Raw genomic sequence first — 25,677 nt, forward strand, 5'->3', positions numbered from 1 at the left:
ATGTATATATACACATACACTCAAACAGAAAACATTTTTTAAAATCAGGATAATTCTGTAATATGAGGGGCTTCCTTGATGGCTCAGATGGTAAAGAGTCTGCCTGCAATGCAGAAGACTCTGGTTCGACCCCTGAGTCAGGAAGAACCCCTGGAGAAGGGAATCGCTATCCATTCCAGCATACTTGCCTCGAGAATCCCACAGAGAGCCTGGGAGGCTACAGTCCCCGGGGGTCGCAAAACACTGGACATGACTGAGCGACTAACATCGCTATATGAGAAGGCTGCGTGATGTCACAGAGGAAGAGCATAAGGCAGTAAAGAGAGCACAAAATCAAGGCAGGTAAAGTCCACAGGGTCGCCAAGTCAGACACGACTTAGCGACTGAACAAGAAGAAGCAAGCCTATGGCCTCAGAAAAATCTCATCCTGCAGCCCACTTCAACATGATGGAGGTCTCCTTAGCTGCCCTTTGTGACTGACTGCATTAAGTAAAGTACCACATGCCTGACAGGACCTTCTGGTGTTTCTCACTGAGTAGGAAACTTCTAGGTTACCCCAGTCTTAAAATAAGGGGCATGCAGAAGCTAACAGCATTACAAAGTTAGTAGTGATGGGTGAAAAATGTGAAAGAGCTAGGGCAGAAAAGAATGTGAAGCTTCGGGACGTGGGGGTGCGCAGAGTCCTAGCAGTGCCGGGAGAAAGTGCCGAAATTGAGAGGTGTCAGGATTTACCATTTCAGAGCTTGAGTCTCCGTTATGGTAAGTCTTCTAAGCACTTAAAACTTAAATGAATATGGAGTGGATAATGAGATTTCTTTCCTTCTAAAATGAAAGCCTGATGAATGATGCTTGAAAAGAACCACCAGTCATTTTTATGAGTGCTCAGCACAGCAATATAAGGACCGCTTTTTTTTTCTGTACTTAAAAGAAAAATTTTCTTTGTTTTGGCTTCTTAAGGATGGTGACATCCTTTGTTGGAAGAAATATCACCTCTAAAAACTTATCTAGCTAAGATACTGTACTTTCTTCCTCAATACTGAAAATCAATTACGAACATTCTTTAAGATTTAAAACCACAGATTTGTGTTACTGACTGTATATCCTAGTTGAATTTTAGTATTATATTACAACAACCAAAATGACTAGCTGCACTTAAAATACATGCATATGTGATAATGAATTGGTTACGGCTTGTAAGAAAATACATGGCAGATTTACAGACAATTGTATGTAACAGAAAAACTCTTGTATTTGGTAAAAATAAGAAAGAAGTCTTGTAAAAAATGACAGTCTAGGAAGAATCTAGAGTTAAGGACATTTGTGAGCCTTAAGAAGGAGAAAAAGTACTTACTTCAGTGTTATTGTTTGATTTTTCTTTATTTTTTGCAAGCCCAGAAGTTGCCAAAGACAAATTTCTTAAATTACAAATCAGGCAAGAATTGTATAAATCTATCTTGTTTCTATTTTAAGAGTCATTCATTAAGGTTCTGTTTTTTAAAATAGTTATCTTGAAGTAAAAATTGTTGCCATGTTAAAAATGATTCATATTTGCATACGCACGGGCATTTTCATCTCAAGGAAGATGGTCCAAAAACTATAATATCCGATACTTCATAACTAAATCCCATGAACATACAGATTTATATCAAAACTATTTTCACATTCAATTTAAACATGAGAGTCACCTTGAGTTATTTTTTAGAATCTAAATGTAAGATGGAGAAATATTATCATTTAGAAGGTGAATAGAAAATGTTCTACGAAATATGCACAGAGTCCTTAAAACTACTTAGAACTGCATATTTCTTGAGAACCTATGACTCTACAAAGATCCAATATTTTGGATAATAAAAAATGAAATTATGATAAAAATTACATATATAGCAAAAACCCCACAATACAATTTAAAAGTATCTTCAAGTCCAATTTCTCAAATAAAATTTTTCTCAGTAACTTTAAACAACATAGCTTTAAGTTTTAAAACCTAAATGAAAAGAGAGGAAGTCTTCAAGGAACAACAAAAATTTAGAATATTAACAAAGCCTCGTGTTTATTTCAGACTCTCATGTACAACTGTCTAGTCAAGGTTCAGTGAGCATCTTTAAGAACACAACCACCTGGAACTCCTATTCTCACCTCTAGTTTTCAGTCCATCCTATTCCTCTCCCAGTTTTCAACAGTAAATGGTACCACCATCAACCAAGCCAGAAACTAAACTGATTATTCTACTCAATAAAAGGCAACAAGAACAAAGCTAATAGATGATGTAATGAGAAAGAATACTTTGTAACGTTCAGCACTGACTGGGGATTTATCTTTAAAATATATCTGGAGTACCTGCAAATCAGCCTTAAAAATTTGACAATATTCCTGACAGAAAAATGAGGCAAACAAGGCAAAAAAAAAAAAAAAGACAGACAAGGATACGAAGAGTTGCTTAGACGTGCTAGTAATTATAGAAATATAAGTGAAAACAATGAAATATCACTTGATTCCTATATACTTTTTACCCAGAAATTTGGATAATGTGGAATGTTGGTGGGCATATGGGGATGGTTTTCAAAACAAACGTGTGCATATACACACACAAAACTCCCTCACACACTGCTGACTTGGTAAAACCATTCTAGAGGGCAACTGGTCACCAGTTAAAAAAAGTAAACGTGTGTCCCATTACCTCCTAATTCTTTTCCTGTGTGTGTTTAGTCACTCAGTCATGTCCAACTCTTTGTGGTCCCTTGACCACAGACAACCAGGCTCCTCTGTTTGTGGGATTTTCCAGTCAGGAATACCGGAGTGGGTGGCCATTTCCTACTCCGGGGGATCTTCCCGACCCTGGGATTGAACCCGTGTCTTTTGTGTCTTCTGCATTCGCAGGAAGATTTGGAAGGCTACTTCTTTTTTTTTCAGCTGTATGTGTAAGTCAAAGAAAAGCTCACAGGGGTCCATGAAGATATATACATGAGGTGGTACATTGGGAAATTATTTGTAGTGATGTAACTGAGTGGGATTGGGGCGGGGGACACAGGATTTAGAAGCGACTTGGTGTCCAGCACTCAGAACGCGGAGAAGCAAATATAATAGATACACAATATTTAGTGCCATGAAAAGTTAAAAGGAACAGAGTCGATGTATACACAGCAACACAGATAAGTCTTAAAAACATAATGCTGAGTAAAAAAGATGGATGAAGCTTAAAAACACATTGCTAAGCAAACAAGCCAGTCTAAAAGGACTACATTATTGCATGATTCCGGTTATATGATATTCAGGGAAGGGGAAAACTACAGAGATAGTAAAAAGCTGAGTGAGATCCCTGGGGTGGAGCGGAAGGCGGGGAGTGGTGACTGGGTGAAGCTCCGTGGACTGTCAGGACGATGAAGCTACACCGCGTGCACCGCATCGTAAAGGCGGATGCACTCCAGCAGGGGCTCGTCAAAACCTAGAGAACTTCACAACAGAGAGTGGATTTCATCAGATATGGATCTTTAAAATAATTTAGAAGTATCAAAGGATTCTGGGACAAAATTTAGACTTTGAAAAGACAACCTAATGATATTACAAATATATGGAACAGCCTCAGTAGAGGGAGAAGGGAAGGGTGCTGGCCTAAGTACTCTGGAAATGAAAAGAGTCTGTAAAACTGAAGACAAAAGAACTATGTAGAAGTACTGTCCTCTTGTTGATAAAGTTATCTCTTATAGGGGTACAAGTTATTAACTCTAACACTGAAACACACGCATATTTGAATTAAATAATTAACTAAATGGATGGTAGGTGTTGAGATCCAGGTTTGACACTGTTTAAGTGAGAGGTTACAGACCAGCAAGAGAAATAAGCTAGAATGACCGATGTGATAATGGATTACAGTTGGAAATATCAGTAAGAACTCATGTGTAACTTAATAAATATGCAGATAGTTACATACAGAAGTTCATATAAACATGAATATATATACACAGGTTAAAACACACATGTATAGTTCTCTGCTAAGAAGGTCTAAAAAATGACACCCCAGTAACAATAAGCACAGCTAGCATCCAGATCTTGGTTTCTAAAGCCATTCTTCAAAAAATGTGAAACAGAGCTCTGTGGAAAAATAGGTGATCCCAAGACTAGGGCAGGAAATATACAAAATGAGCTTGGAACACAGCTTGGAACACTTTCTAGGAGAAGAAAGGAAGCATGCGTGTGAAGACATGTGTGCATGTGTACGCACTCACGCGCACACACACACACACTCTTAGGGGCTCTGTTGAAAATGCATAGCAATCAAGTGAAAGAGTTCTTAGAGGCCAGCACTGGAACAATTTGAACGACCGAATAAAGTAGGATTAGAATACAAATTAAAAAAAAAAAAAGGAATACAAATCAAAGTATAAAATAAATATTCATGACCTCAATCTGATAAAAATTAACTACCGAATAAAATTTTAAATGGGGGAAAAAAGAGGGAAATCTCCTACAAAGAATTTCAAATAAATTGTGTAGCTACTCCACCCTAATGGAGGGACAATCCTCACTCTTTAATGTACACGCCACACCATGACCTTCTTCAGTCAGATGGAAGGAGGCTATACGTTAACCTTATGTGGGAAAAAAAAAACAGACACACAGTATTTTAGCCAGGTGATCAAGTTAACAAAAATCGTTCATAAATCATGTTGATAATATGCACCCTTGATATCTGATAAAAACGACACTTTAAGTCTATGCTCTTCCTCTTTAAAACACAAGACCCATTCTATTAATGAGTAAAACATCAGACAAATTCCAACAGAGGGCTCTGCTGCAATACATCTGACTAAGATTCCTCAAAATTGTCAAGGTCAACAAAAACAAGGAAAGTCTGAGGGGGAAAAAAGACAACAACAAGAAAACCATGAAGAAAAGCACAAGGAGATACAACGTCTAAATGTAACACAGGAACCCAACATAGAAAAAGGATACTAGCTGAAAAAGTAAGGACACATGAATAAACTATGGACTTTAGATAACAACAATGAATCAACTTTGGCTCATGACTGTGACAAATGCACATTATTTGTCACAGGTTACTAACAGGGGAACCTGTGCAGGGGCCAGGGGCATACATAGGGACTTTCTGTGCTACCTGTTCAATCTAGTCTGTAAATCTGAAACTGTTCTAAAATATATGCCTAGTAAAAATTAACTACATAAGAAGAGAGTAAAAATGATAAAACAGTATTACTTATACAAAGCATAAGTACATACATACACCCACCCAAAAATAAAATGATAAAGAAGAAAAACAGAGAAAATTACATGCAACATGTATTACGGACAATATGCAGAGCTTCTAACGACATACAAAAAAACAAAAGAGCCAACAACTTTACACAAAAGATGGGCAGTACAGAGAAAAAGAAAGTGAAGAGTTCTTAAATATGCTCAATCTCATCTGTAATAAGAGAAATGCAAATGAAAACTACTCTGGGATATTATTTCTCACCTGTTAGATCAATGAGACTGAGAGAAAACAGGGTACTCTCATCATTACATCTGACATTCCTATGGGAGAGCATTTAGAGGAAACTTTTGAAGCAGTGATTACACTTTCAGGGAGCTATCCAAAAGATACACCGACAATATACAAAGAGACACATGCAAAAGTCTCTCCAATCACATCACTGTAGTACTGGCTTAAAAACAGTGAAACATCAGTGGAGTGTGTCAGAAAGGCTAGAAATAGATCCACATGTACAAGGATAACTGATTTTTGACAAGCTGCAGAGGCAATCCAGTGGGGCCAGAATAGCCTTCCTGACAAAAGCTTCTGGAACAACAGAATATCCATATGCAAATAAATGAACATTAATCCATACCCCACATGGTATACAAAAATTAAATCAAAATGGATCACAGATCTAAACATAACACATATAACTATAAAACTTCTAGGAGGAAACATTTAAAAAAATCTTTGTAACCTTAAGTTAGGTAAAGATTTCTTAGATAAAACACTAAAAGCATGATCTATTACAGAAGAGATACGTAGAATAGGCTTCATCAAAATTTTAAAGGTCTGCTCATCAAAAGATATTATTTTCAGGTGGTACTGAGTCTAAATGGGAAGTCTAAGTATAAACTCATGTTATCTTAAAAAGAAAAATGCTAGGTTTGTCTATCGAATCATCTCAGTGGCTACAAGAACCCCTTAATGCCTACTTTATGGCCTCTCTCTCTTTCTTACTGAAAGAACACACTGGAGATATTCAGTCAGCCAGGAAATGTACAAGATGAAGCCAGGAACATGCTATAGAAACAGCAAGTATGCTATCAAAGACTACAGGATTTATATCAAAAAGATCCAGGAGCCAAATTGAATTTCCCTCCCACTGGCCACAGACAGGATACTTTAAGTAGAAATAAAGATAACAGAATTAACTGATAATATGTATCAAATATGATTAAAACCATGTACTTAAGGACAATTAACTGATTCATGTGGAAGAATGCTAGGGAACTAACTTGTTATTCTGAAAACTAGTAAATAAAAGAAAAAAGATATAAGTGTACATCCTACCTTCCTTTGAGGACTGTTCCATAAGATAGCATAGTAGCTGACCTGAGGGACGCTGATCTTTACAGAGGCATTTCAGGAACAAAATTAAGCAGTAATGGGAGAACAGTTTATCATAGCATCGAGCAACCAGCAATAAATCCATGAAAGTGAGTGGTAATCACCAATGGCGTAGAACACATAATAGACAACCAAATGTCATGATGCAATGTCACCTATTTCAGAACCACCCCCTCCCATTTTTTAATAGTACTGATCACAGGTCTACAATTAACTATAAGTTACAGAAACATAAAGGAAAAGAGAATGTATTCAATGATACCCTGCCATGCCATGAACCCAGATTGTGGAAAATTTCAAGGAAAAAAATGACAGTTTCCTCAATAATAGTGCTGAGGCATGAGAAAAGAACAAGGAGGAGAAGAAAAAGAAGAACAGAGAAGGGAACTTACTGATGAAAAGGGAAAACAAAAATATTAACCAACTTCAATGCACAGATCTTGTTTGGATCCCTAATCATATAACAAACTATAAGTACAAGCATTAGTTGTTCAGTCATGTTGGACTCTTTGCAACCCCATGGACTGCAGCCCTCCAGGCTCCTTGGTCCATGGAATTTCCCAGACAAGAATACTGGAGTGGGTTGCCATTTCCTTCTCCAGGGGATCTTCTTGACCCAGGGATCGAACATAAGTCTCCTGCATTGCAGGCAGATTCTTTACTGTCTAAGCTACCAGGGAAGCTCATAAACAAATCTTAAAACAACAGAGACTATGTAAAAACTGTTATTAAGCAATTATTCTTAACTTTAGTCACTTTAGGTATGGTTTTTAGGAAACTGTTTCTTTTAGAGATACATATAATATATTTTAATGGTCATAAAAATAGTAGACATTTTGCAAAGCACAAACAAAAGGACAAATTATAGTGGGGTGGTTTCTTATGTGATAAATATGGAATCACAGGTGAAAATGGGATTTGAACCAACAAATCAAAATCAATGAAACAATCTGACCAATGACAAGGACACGCCAGGAAATATTTGATGAACTCCAACCTTTTCACCTGAAGCCAAACAGAAGCCAAACACAATACAACAAAAAGCAGTTCTATATATAAGGCCCTATATGTTTTAATTTTCATGAAAATCCTGTGTAGTATCATCCCCAAGTTACAGATGAAGAAAGTGAGACTCAGGCAGTCCCCAGGAGCGAATCAATACAACCTACAGACAAGACCCTAACCTCCCACTCAGAGAGGGGACAGACAAGGCCCCCAGATAGCACGTAAATCTGCACAGAATAACTGACACTTATCAGAGCTAGTAAACCACAGGATTATAGACATCACCTGGCTTCTTCAGATACTCAGTCAACTATTCTATAATTAACTATGATATATGGTTTCCTTCTAGCTCCCTTTCTAATGGTTCTGAATGTCTTCCTCTTTTGGAATATAACTCCTTTCCAAAAGGGTCTTGTTATAATAAACTCCTATTTTGGATATAAATGCAATTTTTCAGGAGAAAGGCATCACGGATAAAAGGAATAAAGGATGAGATTTGCAGCATTAATTTATTTTTTTAATGTTGCACATCAACATTTTTATGCTAAGTAGTAAGTTAGAATTTGGTTCATAAAATTGTTTTAAATGAAGTGTGTGTTCAGGAGAAGGTGATTTTAGAGAATTATGTACTATTTGGCTTTAGAAATGAAATTCGTTATGGCAGCCTACTGGATGATATGCAGTATTAAGTGTTGCTGCTAATAATCTTGTGGCTATATTTAATACTATTCAAAACCGTGTTATGAATGTGACTACAATGAATGCGTGCTTGTAAGGGCAGAAATCTTTCTAGCTAAGACGTACGTTCAATGAACAGAATCTAAGATCTGCATGCTGACTTGTATCGGGGCCAGTCGGCCTAGGCTTGGAGCACTGAAAAGAGCCACTTTGTTTTTCTCAGGAGAGTAGAATGGAGTAACTAAGAATACTGGGCAGTAAATGCGCAGGCAGAGCACCTGGGAACATCCCATCTCTGCATCTCCCTGGCTGTAAGCAAGACTTTCAGCTTCGGCGATCTCATCTGAGCAACAGGGAGAAAAGGAACTTCTTCACCCTGGCACGTGCTGAGAATCGGTATCAGCCACTATCATCACTTCCGTCATTACTAAAGAACCTGGCTGGCTACCCCTTGGTTGATAATTTTTATTATTAACTCAAGGCAAAAAGTCCTATCTAAGAATACAGTGAGGCCCTGTCCCTACTAACAGGTCAGATAACGAGGTATGCGAGTATTTGTCTGAAGGAGTCGGTTTTCAGATAGAACTCCATGGACAGGCTCAGGGCTTCCGTCAACTCTTTTTTTTTTTTTTTTCTTCTTTTTTTTCCGTCAACTCTTAAAATATTTAAAACCTTTAGAGTGTGGAGAAGTGTACATTTTTCTGAAGAGAAGGTTCAGACTTTTTCTCATATTCTCAAACGGGCTCATAACCACCAAAAGCTATAAATCTCTGTCTAACGCTGAAGGATTAAAATCTGAACTCTCTAACAGGGCGGCGGAGGTGATCTTCAATTGCCTCTCCAACCTAGCTTCATCCCCTTCATCCATCAGCACAGCCTCCTCTTCTATCCCGGAAACATCAGGCTTTCTCCGGTTCTCCCAAATGCACGGCTTGGCTTCTGTACCGTCCACCTCTGCCCACGCCCACTGCTCTGGCTTCTGACCTGTCACACATCTGTCTCCTTCTGAGGCCACACTCGGTCACGAACTTCTCCAGGAATCCTCCCGACCCCTGTCTGTGGTACACTGCGTGCTGCTTCTCTAGGCTTAAGTCATGGTCTGTATGTATTTGTAACACTGCACTTCTTTTATCTCATTGAAAAAATGATCTAAACAGATTTAGCAAAGTTTTTTGACAGAAACTTACTCATCATCAACCTAGCAAAAGAACTGATATAAACAATGTGACGTGGTGTGCTCAGTCGAGTCTGACTCTTTGTGACCCCGTGGACTGCAGCCCGCCAGGCTCCTCTGTCCATGGAGTTTCCCGGCAGGAACACTGGAGTGGGGTGCCATTTCCTCCTCTGGGGAATCTTCCTGACCCGGGGATTGAACCCGCATCTCCTGCATTCGCAAGTGGATTCTGAGCCGCTTGGAAAACTCATCTGATATAATAAACAAGTCCTCGTTACTATGTTGGCTGAATGAATACATGAAAAAATTTCCCAAGTCCTTTCATTTTTCTGAATGCTGGCTCTGTTTCTGGAAATATTTTATAGTGTGAAATATGCTCAGAAAAAAATATTAACCTCTATTCATAACTTTTCAATTACTATTATCAAAATTTCAAAGAGGGCCCACTTCTTAACAGGCTAGCTTCACCCAGGAGAAAATAAATCCTTTCCCACTGTCCCTTGAGCAGCATTTCTGTATATTAAACTTGCCTGATAAAATAAGACCAGTGTTCCCTATTCTGTGCCTTTTACCTTGAGGGCTTCTGGTAGGAGTGAAATTGGCTTCCTATCTTCAGACAACTGGAAAGGCCAACGTGAATGCAATTAATCAATTCTGAGGCTCCTCTATCAACATGACTTTCCAAAAGAGAAAGGCTCGGGCTTCATTATCATTACTATCTCAGCTATAATAGAGTATTTTTCTTCCTTGATAAGGAAACTGATTATGTCCATTCACTTCTATTTAAAACCTTATCTACACTCCATAAAGGTGGCAGTGAAGCCTGATTCTGTTAGAGAAGGTTGGCTTTACACGTTATACTTGCTTAATGAATTTACCTCAGAAAATTGCTCCTTCTACACCGAATGACATCATACTAAGCTCATGAATCATAAATGCAGAAATAGAATTACAGAAGGGAGAGACCTAAAGGGCAATCGGACACGGACTTGGAACCTGGCTTCATTGTTAAATGGAAGACTAACCCTTAACAAGTAAGTCACTGCATCTTTCTAAGACCTAGTTTGCTCCTTAAAATCAGGTCCTACTGTCTCCAACTCATAAGATGTTATGAGAGCAAAGTAGTTCTCTCATCAGAGAGTGCATAGAATAACCTGAGAAACATTTTCAAACACACGTAAGCCACAGCTCAGAGAACTACCTCGTTGGAATTTCCAGTGTGTTCCTTCAAAAAGCTATCAATACACATGGATAAATTACCATACAGAGGTGCATCCACACAGTAGTGTTCTAAGCAGCCATGAATAAAAGGAAGAAGATGATCTCTATTACTGAATATAGAGCAGTCTCCAAATTACCTTTCTTTTCTGCAAGGACCGAGAATGTTCTGAAAGAGGGTGGTGGTGATGAAGAGGCTAAAAATGAAAACAAGACATCTGATGATAACCTTTTATGAAGCTTTTGACCAGTGTAACTACTTCAAAATAATAATTAAAAAAAGAAAATCTTCTAACTACAAATAAACTGTGACAAGTGAACCTAAGAGTTAAATCTATAGCATAACCACAGAAAGAACAAAATTTATGATTTCAAATGACAAATTTTAGACATAATACTCTGGCTGGACTATAATTTAAAGACAAATAGAAAGATCTGCAAAGAAATTTTAAATTCCCTTCAGTAGTTTACTATTTAGTGATAGTTTAGGTATTATAATTTTGAAACTAGTACTATACACTATAGTATAAAACAAGCATGTTATTTCAAATCAGGAATTTTGAGGGAGGGCAAAAGAAAGAAAAATATAATAATGTGATGAGACATCTGCAATTTAATTTCAAATGGTCACCCTCCCCTCAAATACTTCTATTCACATATAAAGCATACAATGCTTAAAAAATTTGAAGTGGTTGGGATATGTCGCTTATTATACTATTCTTTCAAATTCTCTGCATATAAGACAATTTTCACAATAAAAAGTTCACTGGGAAAAAGAGAAAGCTATGCAGATGATTCCAGCACCAGCTCCTGAAGGCAGCACTCTCAGGGCATAGAAGAGGCTTAAACTGGTTCCTCTTCCTTCATGCTTCTGGGGCCTCCTCAAGGTCCAGTGCAATTCAGAGAGGAAGCAGGGATTCTGACAAGACAGCAGGGACGAAGATACAGGATACAGGACTAGGTTTCAGAAAACCCTCTAGACTGTGGATGGATTTTCCACACACTCGCAGTGCTGTTCTATGCAGTTTCCTCATCTGAGAAACAGGAACAACGCACCTGTCTAACTTAAAAGGGCTGCTGAGAATCAAGTGAGATGATGATGAAGGTCCTTTGCAAACTCTAAAAGTATTATTTTTGGTAATTTTCCAGCATTTCCAGTATAGACGTTATTTCACAACTCATGTATGGCTCTCAAGAGTCTTCAGTGATGGTTTAATATTCAGCATGCCTTTGACATTCAGAGAATCCAACCTACTTAACATCGTATCAGCAGTGTCTCCATCTGCTTGAGTAGACAACAGAAAATTGGGGGCATCCCGGTGTTCTTTTTTCTGTCGAAACTTAACCATTTTCACTCTCTCTCAGTCTCTCGATCATCTTGGTTATGCTCTGCTTTGCTAATTCGCTTCCTGACTCATATATATTTTGATAAATTTTATTGTTAAATTATAACATATGCATCAAAGTCAAATATTCTAATTCTGATGATGATAAAGTTTTAAAGGACTAACAGGAGCTTTTAAAAGACTAATATATATGGAATAGTGGTTTTCAGGAAAAAAAATCCTCCTCCTCCAAAAACCTTCCGCTCAGTCAGACTGGCTTGGAAAAGGTAAGACTCTTGGGGTGTGTGTGTGTGTGCATGTACAGTGTGGTAAGAGTTGCTAAGTCGTGTCCGACTCTTTGCAGCCCTATGGATTGCAGCCTGCCAGGTCACTCTGTCCATGGGATTTCTCAGGCACGAACACTGGAGTGGGTTGCCATTTCCTCCTCCAGTAGAGCTTCCTGACTCAGGGATCAATTAGATGTGTTATATGGATGTGTGTGTATGGATGAGAGTGAGGGACCTGAGCCACTCCTTGAAAGAGCTTCAACATACGCAGCATGAATGCATGGTTTGAATAAGTACCCTTGAATCCCAGCCCTTCTAGCTTAACTTTACTTGGATAAATATTCCATTTTTTCTTCAATTTTGATTGCATTGGAACAAATAAGATCAAAATGCTCCCCAACTCAGAGGAAAAAAGAAATCTTAATTGGATGAGAAGTCATACAACTCGGCTGGAACTATATGAAGCTCTTTATACAGAAGCTTTCACTGGTGCCAACCTTCTTCCCAGAGGCTCATTTCATTTCCCTGCTGGTAACACTCAAATCACTTCACAGTTCATTGATACTGCATTGGCAACCCTTTGTTTCAATCAAAGGAAGACGCTGAAGCAATGCTCAGTTGAACTAAGTAAACAAGACACAGTGTACTAGTGTCCTTGCCAGAAAGGACTGGGGAAGGGGGGTAAAGGGAAATATGACACTCAGCATCCAATATTCCATGACTTTCCCCAGGATTGGATTAGGATAAATTATGATGACAGGGCTGAGACAAACGCTGACGCTCTCTCTTCTATTTTTTCACCTGCATACAGCACTCTCTCGGATCACATCAAGACTTCTAACCTGATTCTCTGTCACTCATGGTTGAAAACAAAAGGCCACTGTTCAAATAAGTTTTTAAACAGTTTCCATGGAGACTAAATTTTATTTTTCCTCCCTTGCTGCTTTGGAATCACTAAGGGATCGCCATGGATTTTTGCTGATGGGCATCTTTCTACAAATCTCCCTGAATGAAAGACTTCTTTAAGGTCAAAGAACTTGTATGTTGTGTGGGTGAGCGGTGGGCATCAGGGTGGTCATTTCTCACCTTCAGCCTTGAAGCGTCACTGTATTCAGGTTGCTTTAAAATCTACCACCCCGCCACCATCTTCCTCATGTGTTTGCTCAAGAACTAGCACACCTGCACTTTCCTCGGTGCTCCAGTGGGTGAGACTCTGCCTGCCAATGCAGGACACAGATTCAATCCTTGGTCTGGGAAGATCCCACATGCTGCAAAGCCCGTGAGCCACAACTATGAGGCCCACGATCTAGAGCTTGCAGCTTGAGCCGTAACTGCTGCGTCCACGTGCTACAACCACTGAAGCCGACAGACCCTAGAGCCGGCGCTCTGCAACAACAGAAGCCGTCGCAATGCGAAGTCTGCACACCGCTATCAGGGGGTAGATGCCCGCTTGTTGCAATTAGAGAAAGCTCACACACAGCAACGAGGATGCAGCACAGACAAAAGTAAGCAAATAAATAATTTTTTAATAAAAATAAGAGAGAAGTACAAACCACAGCCACTGAAAGAAGCTATTGCTCCCCAGGTGAACTTCCAGCAAACTGGGAAGAAAGCATCCGCCAAGAAGGAAATAAGTATATGAAGTCAGAGTCTCTGACTGCCAACCTGGGATGCCCAGCACCCTGTATTTCACAAGGGGCGGCACCGATGAGCACTCCTGATGATGAGAATAGTACGTGGGACCACCTAAAATTTCTATTTATTTGGACTTGGCTTGGCCACCTGATGCAAAGAACCGACTCATTTGAAAAGACCCTGATGCTGGGAAAGATTGAAGGCAGGAGGAGAAGGGGATGACAGAGGATGAGATGGTTGGATGTCATCACCGACTCAATGCGCATGAGTCTGAGCAAGCTCTGGGAGCTAGTGATGGATAAGGGGCCTGGTGTGCTACAGTCCACAGGGTTGCAAAGAGTTGGACACGACTGAGGGACTGGACTGAACTGAACCACTGGATAAACTAAGTGTGGCTGCTGTTATTTCACCTTTGATTAAAAACAGGCAATTCTGTGTTTTTTAAGGTTTAGAAAATGAGAGGTTACAACCTAATAAATTTTGTTTTATGGATAAACTGCTTGAGGCCCATAGAGGAAAAAAATGATTTCAAAAAGTGATGAAAGGAGTCCAGATGAGGGAAGTTCAGAGAAGTTTATTTGGAAATTCTGTGCAGGTAACACAGAATTTGAGTAGGGGTCACTTGAAAAGAAGAGGGTGACTTCAATAGAGAATATTTTGGGGCAGAGAAAGGAGTGATTGTGGTCAGTTTGGAAAACAAGAGACAGGTCAGTTTTCTGAGGTCATGTAACACTAGAAGATGATGGACCAGAAAGAAGGAGATGTCAAGGTCTGACTCAGAGCTTTACACCAGTGCCCAGACCAAGGTGCCCACGGAAAGAAGGGCCTGTCAGGACTGTGGAGCTGGGCATATGCCACGAGCACCTTCTGCTTGCTTTGGAAGAGAATACGGATTTAGAACGGGTCACGACATACTTCACCAGCATTTAGTGAGACAATTAGGGCCCATGCATGTGTGACCCTTCTTACAGAGGTGCAGCGTGACATCGGCATGCCAGGCTGTCCTGGAGAAGAAATAAAAACACGGTCCCCAAGACGTTCCTGCTCTGGTTTTGAACTTGGAAAATGAGCTCACCAAAATAATTGTGTAGGTCATCATTAGTTCCCAGGTTAGTTAAAAAAAAAAAAAATCCAACTGCTTATGAGGGACAATAAAAAAGGGCAAACAATAATAAAGAGAAATACATTTCTACCTCCTCTACCATTTAATATTCAACCATAATAACTTGGCTTCTACCTATATTTTACCATGAAAACTGTACCTTATCAGGTGCCAAACTCATTATATCATTTCTTTTTTTTTTTTTTTTTTAACTTATTGACACCCTTGCTGATCACTCCCTGGTCTCTTAAAACTCCAAACTACCTTGGTTTCAGCATCACTCTCTTTTAGTTCTATTCCTTCTCCTTGAAGGCTTCCTAGAGTTCTACCATTTGCCATGGCTCTTTTCATTCTATACCTTCCTTCCAGGGTGATGAGTCCAGTTCCAAGTTTTTAGTTACCACATACATGTGATGATTCTTATGGTATTACCACCAGGCCATGCCAAATACATACATTTCCTGCCACCCTTTTAGGCAATTCTACTCATTCCAAAGAAAGACCAATCTCTTTACGTCTGAGATCAGCTGGCCATCTTCCCATTTTTTCCTGTTCTCATATTCTTTGCTTCAAAGAAAGACAACACCCATTTGCCTAATCCCAGTCCGTGCATTGACTCCTTCCTCTGTGTTTCTGCAAAGACTTTTCAGTCCACATCCCAAGGAACTCTACCATCCTTTCTTCATGCCCATGCTTACTTAAGTTTACTTACTCATCATTTCCTTCTTGGATTGCTATATTAGTTGAATGGCCTCCATCTCTACCGTAACCAATTCATCCTTCACATTGCTACCAAACTATCTAAAATGTTAACCTAATGCTATTTCCCTGATAAAAATGCTGAATACTGAAACTTGGCCCTCAATATAAAGACCATCTTCCTGAGAATGCAAACAAGCCCCTCATGATCTAGAACCTTAATTCCAGCTGCATCTCCTATGGCTCCCCAGGATCCAGCTTTTTAGAGTTCCCACAAAGGTGGCAAGTTCTCTAAGACTCCTTTGCTTTTTGACATTAAAGGTCACCCATTCATTCATAATCTGGCTTTGCCCAATCTTAGATGCAGCATGGAGAATCTTTGATCTTAGTTGCAGCATGTGAAATCTCAGTTGCGACATATGAGATCTAGCTCCCTGACCAGGGATGGAACCCAGGCCCCCTACATTGACAGCATGGAGTCTTAGCCACTAGACCACCAGGGAAGTCCCACATTAAATTTCTTCATTCCTTTCTTTGTCTAACTACTCATCAGCTAGTATCTCCCTGAGACACTGTGCACATCCTCCCATAAGCCCTGGGCCCAATCTGGATTAAATGTTTTTTCCGTGCTGTTCTCATAGCACCCAGCATTTCCTCATGAGTGTAAATTTTGCTATTTATTCTTCCATCCTTTCCTCTGAAGTCTACATAGCAGAACAGAAGCAGTGCCTTTCACTTCTACAGATGCACTACCCACCACTGTGTATATCACATCATTGGTGCTTAAAGAATGTTTTTTGTTGAAGCATTCTATGCTGTACATCAGGCTTCCCTGGTAGATAGCTGGTAAAGAATCTGCCTGCAATGCAGGAGACATCAGCTCGATTCCTGGATCAGGAAGACCCCCTGGAGAAGGGCTAGGCTCCCCACTCCAGTATTCATGGGCTTCCCTGGTGGCTCGGAGGGTAAAGAATCCACGTGCAGTGTGGGAGACCTGGGTTCAATCCTTGGGTTGGGAAGATCCCCTGGAGGACGGCATGGCAACCCACTCCAGTGTTTTTGCCTGGAGAATTCCATGGACAGAGCAGCCTGGTGGGCTACAGTCCATGCGGTCACAGAGAGTCAGACACAAGAGCGACTAAGCACAGCAGATGCTGTGCATCAACAAAAACAATCAGTGGGACAGAAAACAAGCCTACAAAACAAACACTTTGTGAGTGTGTCGTTTCACTTCTTAAAGAAAGCTAGTTTCATCAAACATGGGTAAAATCAGAGGGAAAGTTCCTACAGAGATCTAAAGGGGATATTAGGATGCTTACAAAATGAGAACTGCATGGCTCTAAATTTTGTTGTCTTTCTGCAAATTAAAATATAATGTTTGCAAATATGTTCATCTGTATTTGCGAAGCACAAATAGACACAGATGCAGAGAACAGACGTATGGATACTGGGGATTGGGGGAAAGGAGGATGAACTTGGGACACCGGGATTGACATCTATACATTATTGATCCTATGTATAAAATATATAACTAGTGAGAATTTACTGTATAGCACAGGGAACTCTACTCAACGCTCTGTGGTGACCTAAACAAAAAAAATCCGAAGAAGAGGAGACACGTGTATACAGTACAGCTGATTCACTTTGCCGGACTGCAGCAACTAATACAACATTGCAAAGCAGCTATACTCCAATAAAAATCAATAAAAAAGGATGTTGTTAAAAATATCATATTAGTTAGTACACTGTTCAACAAGAGGAGAGGTTTTTGTTTTATGTTTTTAAGTGCCCTGCGGTGGGGGGGAGGGAAAGCACACAGACAGGGCGACGGGAGGAGGCCTGTAGAAGCATTTGCTGGAAAGCGGGGCGAGGTCTGAGGGAGGGAAGGAAGGGGGTGCTTAGGGCAGCTGTGTCGCGGGCAGTCCCGGGGGGGAAGACGCTGCTGCCCTGGTGTATGGAGCAGACAAGCAGAGAAAAGGCGCCAGCAAAGCGATGAGACCCTCTGAAGAGGGTCTAGGTCAGACACTGAGTGGAAGGACCTCCCGGAGCAGGAAGCCTGGCTGGGCCCAGGACAGAGGAAGGGAGCGGGGTGAGTGGCTTGCCTTGCGGAAGACGAAAGCGAGACAGGGCGAGCTCCGTGTGACAGGCCATTTACAGACATGAAATGCCCCAGTGGCCCTCTGTTAGATATCACCGCATGAAATCTACTTCATTTGCAGCATAAATTTCCTCTCAAAGAAATGCGATGCATAACCCTGAGCAAATCATTTTACCTGTAAGTCCCTGCCATTGCTCATCTATAAAATGACCTCTAAGGCTTTATACTATTTACACTAATATTGAATGGCGGTATGCTTCAGGATAAATTATAAAAAAGATTCTAAGATGCTAAGCCACAACAAAAATTGAGAAGATATAGGAGGAGAATGAAATAATAATTTTAAAGAAAGGAATTATAAGTGGATAATAAATAATGAGAAGATTATCAGTGCTGTCTATAGGGTCTAATCATTCTGAGAATCACTTCTCTGAGCTATCACTGATGAGAGGGGGCTGGATGTGTGGACAGACAGACTCAAACCCTCAGTTCTCTGCAGAAACCATGATGCATATCAAATTTATGTCATGAATATTCAGTTTTTCTCTATCAGACTATTAACATCTTTCTATCATAATCATTACCAATATTACAAATGTATAATGGAGATGGTGTCAGGACTTTATACAGTAAATAATAGATCTAGTGAGATGAAAAAAAAAAAGCAAGCAGTAAGAAACATGACTATGATCAGAAGGAATTAATATTTATAACATATTTAGAGGTTTGTTCAACTGAGTTAAAAACAGACAGCACCCATTCTGTAACCATTCTCTTGTACATCAGATACTGGAATCCTAAACAGGAATCACCAAATGAGGTTTAGGATAATGCAAAAGGCACGCCTTATTAACTCTCGGACATCTCATTTCTTGGTCATAAATCCTATTAACTTGTATTACCAACTGCCATAAAACTTGGAGATAAAAGATAATTTATGCTCAGTGTACAGAAGCTAATGTTTCTGGAATTCTGGGAAGCACAGGACCAGAAAATGAGCAAGTGTGTGTGTGAGATCAGAAGCCATTCACACTGCATGGTGAGTGTGACAAACACGCTCTCAGCACCTGGCTGTCTTCACGAGGAACACAGCCTAACCCATCACTGACATCAGTGGGGTTTCATGGCTAAAACGTCTCTCACCAATTTCATAAAATCTGCTCATAAAAGGGCATGATGTCTTGTTAACAACACCTTTTTTTCAGAAGTAAAAGAGGGATGCTTGCTCTTCAGGGAGGAGCTGTTAGGCATTCTATTTTTAATTTGCTACTTTAAAATGGCAGTTTGAACATCTCTTCAAGCCAAGCCCTACCTACTTCGGTTTTCATTCATAATGACATCTGACCCCACAGCAAGTGAAATATGCCAAAATAGTATCAAATAGACATTATCTACTAAAAGTCAACCTGCTAAAAACTTCCAGTCTTCCAAATTTATATAGACCTGGAACTACACTATTGTCTCCTTGTTTTAAAATCCAATTTATAATTAACAAAAAACATATCATAGGAAGGGGGCTGAAAAGAGAATTAGATGAAAGATTTTAGGCTGTAACAATCTATACAACTTCAAGCAAATGCGCTCAAGACATACAGGCTGGTGACAAATGACTAATATACCTTTAATGAATGAAGGATGATGGTTTATTTATACGGCAGTCTCACCAGAGTCCTGTATGTAGACTCGCCAAAAGAAACACAGAACACTACAGAAACACTAAGATGACTTGAGGGTAGGGAGGCTTTTTCCGAAAAATCAGGAGAAGCACATTTTAGTTCCATGGCCCAGGGGTATCCCAGGTACTATAACCATCACAGAGTAGATACAGCACTAAAACATTTTTATCAGCCGCAGACCACGTCTCACTCCTCCTGCTATAATCTTCAATTTCAGACAACCTAGAATCATAGAGCCAATTCTAGAAGACGCTGGCCTCAAAAACAATACTCAAATTATAATTAACATTTATATTGAATTTTTAGTTCAGTTTAGTCGCTCAGTTGTGTCCAACTCTTTGTGACCCCATGGACTGCAGCACGCCAGTCCTCCCTGTCCATCACCAACTCACAGAGCCTACGAACATCACAGCATCGGTGATGCCATCCAAACATCTCATCTTCTGTTGTCCCCTTCGATCTTTCCCAGCATCAGGGTCTTCTCAAATGAGTCAGCTCTTCATATTCAGGTGACCAAAGTATTGGAGTGTCAGTTTCAGCATTAGTCCTTCCAAAGAATATTCAGGACTGATTTTCTTTAGGATGGACTGGTTGGATCTCCTTGCAGGCCAAGGGACTCTCAAGAGTCTTCTCCAGTACCACAGTTCAAAAATATTGATTCTGTGGAGCTCAGCTTTCTTTATAGTCCAAATCTCACATCCATATATGACTACTGGAAAAACCACAGCCTTGACTAGACAGACCTCTGTTGGCAAAGTAATGTCTCTGCATTTTAAAATGCTGTCTAGGTTGGTCATAACTTTCCTTCCAAGGAGTAAGCTTGTCTTTTAACTTCAAAAACAACACTCAAATGATAATTAACATTTATATTGAATTTTAGCACTTTGTATGTATTTTAGTGGTTTGATAATAATCTCATTTAATCTGCTTAAATGGACAAAGATTTTTTTTTTAGGTAGATTTTGTTACAATTGAGGAAAACACATGGTATTAGTTTTGTTTAATTTCAGGTTGTAGCTATAAGGTGGGATATACCCTTAAAGTGCAACCAAGATTACTCTTATCTGAAAAGAATATTGTACAGAACATACACACACACGCATATACAATAGATAATACCCAGTCTGTGGACTGTGACTTGTTTAACGAGTGTCATTTCCATCTTCGTTCATTAATCCCATGAAGGAGAAAATGTAGTGGAATGGAACAACTGTTGAGTCAAAACACTGCTGTGTGACCATATGACCTGTCCTGCTTTCCTCCTCCCAGGATTGTTATGAAGCTCAAATAGATGCTTCTTATAAAAGTCCGCAAATTATCTCCTTTCCTGAGATCAGTTGTCTGATGACTTTCAACTAAAAAGTACATTTAAAACACTTTGAAACTTTTGTTTGTCACTGAAGCATACCAGACTGGATTTCTTCAGTCTAGTTTCAAGTTCCGAAACACTTGCAAATGGTTTCAATTTGTTTATGGTGTGCCCATCCTGACTATGACTACAATAAGCCCTATTAACCAGTAGCAGCATCCCACAGACATCCATCCTCAACACGCACACTACCGAATACAGATGCGTGCTTTATTACATGTGCAACATATAACATGGAGATATGTGAAAACACATATTACACAGTCATTTTACCTCCCATGGTACATATCTCACTTCTAGGATGTAGGCTGAATCTCTGCAATAATTTTAATATAGCTTTTAACAGATTTTTGGTGTTAATCACATTTCATAAGTATACCATTAGAACTGCTTAAAAATATGGTAGAGTATATAAGAGTGATTGGTATCTTAAGCCCTCAAACACACTCATTTTGGGTTTTGCAGTTGTCCTGGAAGCTGACTGACTACTCTGTCATACAGAGTAAAGTAAATCAGAAAAACATATGAGGTGTATTAACGCATATGGGTGGGATCTGAAAAAGTGGTACAGATTATAATATTTACAAAACAGCAACAGAGACACAGACATAGAGGGAAAAAAAGTATGGCTACCAAGGAGGGATGATGGGGAGGGGTGGGATGAATTAGGGACTGGGACTGACATATGTACATTATTGACACTGTGTATACAATAGGTAACTGATGAGAACCTACCGCACGGCACAGGGAACTCTGTCAGCGCTCTGCTGCGGCTACGCCGCGTCCCCAGGGACTGCAGCCGGCAGGCTCCTCTGTCCATGGGATTCTCCAGGCAACAGGGCTGGAGTGGGTGCCAGGCCCTCCTCACTCAGCGCTCTGTGGTGACTAAATGGGAGGGGACCCACAAACGGGGGGATATGTGTATACGCATGGCTGCACAGTAGGAAGTAACACAACACTGGGAAGCAACTGTGCTCCAGAACAAAGAACAAGTGACTGCGAAGCAGGCACCCAGCATGTGTCTCCGGTCGGCCCTGCTAAGCCCCCAGACCAAAGTCCAGGCTCAACATTCTCACCGCTCCATGTGATGGAGGGTGTGATCTGACATGAGCTTTCTGCTTCACACTATGCAATCATTACTCACTTAGGATAAGATAATTTTCTAGCTGTTTCAATAAGACAAAACCAAACAGACCAGAAAGAGATCCTAGAGGGCCTGGTGGCTTAGACAGTAAAGCATCTGCCTTCAGTGCAGGAGACCCAGGTTCAATCCCTGGATGGGAAAGATCCCCTGGAGAAAGGAATGACAACCCACTCCAGTAACCTTGCCTGGAAAACTCCACGGACAGAGGAGCCTGGAGGGCTACAGCCCACAGACTCACAAAGACTGAGTGACTGACACACGCATGGTATGTGAGGCACACTCATCATGATCACTATGTTTGGGGAACTGTGGAGTCTCCTCTTTAATGATTAAACTTTGACACATATTGCCAATGAAAAGAAAAGATGATTACAATACTACACATTTTGTGTAGGGTCATGATCCCAGACTTTCTCTCCCAACATCGGCTTCTGGTCCTCTGACAGAGACGAAGTCCTATGCTCAGCCCTCTTTCCAGCCCACGGCTTTCCTCTCTTAGACAACCTCACACTGCGCTGGGGCAGAGTAACTGCGCTCCCACCAAAGGCGACACAGCCACTGCCAGGCCTGGTTTTTAAAAACATGTGGTACCTGGTGGTCCCGGAGTTGAGACTTTGCCCTTCCAAAGGCAGGGGGCGTGGGTTCGATCCCTGGTTGGGGAAGTAAGATTACACATGCCACACGGCCGAAAAATAAACACATTTATAAAACTTTTAAAGAAGAAAACATGCAGTGCCACTCCTTATAGTTATCCTTTTATCCCTGCTGCCTCAATGTGTCCCAATTGGCTCAGATACGAAGTGGACCATACCCCCCAAACCACAGCACATTCTCCATGAATGAGAAAAAAAAACTAAGCTTAATCTCAGTTAAGCCTCTGAGATTTGGGGGTTAATTATCACTGCAACATACCCAGGGAAGATTAGTACTCTGACCAATTGACAACAACGAAAAGCTAAATAAAAGGGGGGGGGGGGGGAATCTTTCAAAATGCATCAAACATCTCCCCCCCCACCAAAGAATACTCAAAACCCCAAAACTAGGTTTTGATTGAAAAGGAACACAAAATCTAACGTTCATCTTATACGCATTTGATTTTTTTTTTTTTTTACCAAATCATGAACTTGCACTTCAATTTCTCCAGCCTCCAAGTGTGGAAGGTCATCAGGAGAGTGAGCTTGAGCAAGACAGGAGTGTAAAAGGAGACTGCACTGCCTAAGTAGAGACTCAGGGAGCAAAGATGAATAGAAAGAACACTCCCCCGGGAATGCTAGGAAAACTGCTGACCAAATTCTGGATGAGGAGAGGAACAAGTCTTCCTGGGGCATCTGTAACCAGAAATCAAACTCCCAGCAGAATTAGCTTCAAAATATATACCACCTAGATGGTCCCAAAAAATCTCAAACAGAAGGTCTTAAGCTTTTAGTGTCTATAAATAACTGGGCTAGAAGTCCACTCCAGAGTCTCCTTGGACTCACTCTTAACTCCTATTTCAAGTAATTCCCACAGGTAAAGTTCCCAGAAATACGAGGTCACAGAGAAAAATCACAAAATACAGAATGAAATCAAGGTTACAAAATATAAAAGGAAAAAAGAACAGAAAAGACAGCTAACTTATAAAGACTGCAGATATCAGAATTATTCTGGACTATAAAGAAAGTACAACAATTACATTTTAAGAGTTTTTAAAATGTGAGTAAGAGGAAAGTATATAAGAGAGATGAATCACGACAGGAATTTAAAAGCCTTTGGTACAAAAAGGATAAGTTCAGTAGCAATATAGAAGAGCTAAAGCAGAAGTGTGAAGTGGTTTGCAGAGGTGAAGAGGAACTTCAGAATGTGGCCCAGAGAAACTAAGAAAATATGAAGAAGTTTTGAGATATATGTGATGCAATTAGAGGAACATATATATATATATAAATATACATATACACACACACATATATACACACTCAATTGGAGTTGCAGAAGAAGAAAGAAAGAAAATGTGATGGGGCAATATTTGAAAACATAATGGCTGTGAGTTTTTCAAACTGAGACAGACAGCAATCTATAGATGGAGAATTAGTTCTAAGAAATCCCAAGCTGAATACATTTTAGGAAGTCCGTATTTATACAATGAAGGTACAGAACACCACTGACAATGAAAAGATCTTAAGAGCAGAAGTCATTTTTAGACATGGCTTTTGCTATCAGTTGATGTTCCAACTTTACTTTTCAAAAATTATCCTATGATATCTAGTTATTTCTTAGCCAGAGTATTTATACAGAGACAAGTTACAGTTGACTATTTTAGTGTTCATAGAATCATATAAATAAAATCATAATAAAACAATAAAGCTCAAAGCTTCATAACTGTAAAGAGTTTCACACTTCAGAAAGTGTTGGGAAATTGTAAGTATTTAACAAAGACCTAATTAGAAATCTAAGAAGCATCTGTGCAGGTCAGACTGCTAACTGAACTATTTTAATGACGTTGCCATATCTTATGGCAAAAAATTTCACACTCTAGTATATATCATTCAAGGCTTTTCACAGCCAGGATCTAAACTAGTCTTCTGGACCTCAGGGCCTTCTGAGTCTGATATTTCGGTATTTTCCATATGGCTGCTCAGTATTACCCGTAGATCCCACAACATGCCCTGCAGCTCTGTCTTTCTGTAGTGGCTCCTTCTAACTGGAATGACTTTCCCATCATTTCCCATAACAGAGATCTACTCATCCTTCAACGGTCTGTTGAAACATAAGCTCAACAAAATGCATGTTCCATCAAAGCAAGGGTTCTGCTCTTGCTGGCTGCTGTATCCTTGGAAAAGTACCTGACACACAGCAGGTGCTCAGTAAATATCTGCTGAGTTAACTGACTGAATAAAATGTAAATGCCTCTGTAAGTATTTCCTTACCACACCCATGACTAGATTATACACTCTTTCATCCTCTTTATGTCCTAAACTTTCAGTCTCGCTTCATGTTTGTGTTTAATAAATGTCTCCTTCACTGGACATGTACTACTGATCTCTAGAACTATAGTTCTAAAGAACCTGTGTTACTATTTCTGTTTAATCTTCAATTACCCAGCAGTGTAACAGGTAGGCAGCAGGCACCCCGGAACTATTTGCTGACCAAATAAATGGACAGCATGAAGTTTGAAGACTGAATTCTTCAACTTCCTTTTCACATCTCACAGAAAGTGTTCCAGTAAGCAACAAAGCCAGGCAGTGTAAAAACAAAAAGAAGGGGTGGGGGGGGGGGGGCGGGGGACAACAACGCACAAGTGGCTGAACAATGGTGAGCATGCATTATAACTTGCCATATTAACCACACAACAATTTTTAGGTAATGACAAGCTACAGATGGTGAACAGCAGATGGAGTGGAAGCAGAGCTATATGTAGCACATTACAATGAGAGGCAAAAAACAAAAACAAAAACAAAAACAACTGTCCACTGTTTTTAAAAAATGTTACCAAGTTACTATTTTTCAAACTGAAATACGCCCATCAACCTCATAAAACATGTTTACATAATAAGATTTCTGTTCTAAGCACTACAATGATAGAAAATTCCCTTGCCGTTTATCATGGGGAATGAATGACATCATCATGGAAGTGAAATTAACAAGCAAGCAACTTATGAACAGTAAAAGCTAAAGACTTTAAGTACC

At 39.9% G+C, this 25,677-nt stretch overlaps 1 protein-coding gene across 7 annotated transcripts in view; it reads right to left on the bottom strand.

The window, feature by feature from the left end:
- TPK1 (thiamin pyrophosphokinase 1) overlaps positions 1 to 25,677 on the bottom strand; it is a 345,650-nt gene that overhangs the window by 116,294 nt on the left and 203,679 nt on the right. For 5 of the 7 annotated variants that reach the window (XM_065939582.1, XM_065939576.1, XM_065939575.1 and 2 more), the window contains one exon: positions 10,820 to 10,876. The exons of the other annotated variants lie outside the window; for them this stretch is intronic. In XM_065939582.1, coding sequence (XP_065795654.1) covers positions 10,820 to 10,876 — 57 coding nt within the window. The remainder of the gene's footprint in view (positions 1 to 10,819; positions 10,877 to 25,677) is intronic. 7 annotated transcript variants of the gene reach the window in all.

This window comes from Muntiacus reevesi, chromosome 6, assembly GCF_963930625.1.
Source record: "Muntiacus reevesi chromosome 6, mMunRee1.1, whole genome shotgun sequence".
NCBI classification, from domain to species: Eukaryota; Metazoa; Chordata; class Mammalia; order Artiodactyla; family Cervidae; genus Muntiacus; species Muntiacus reevesi.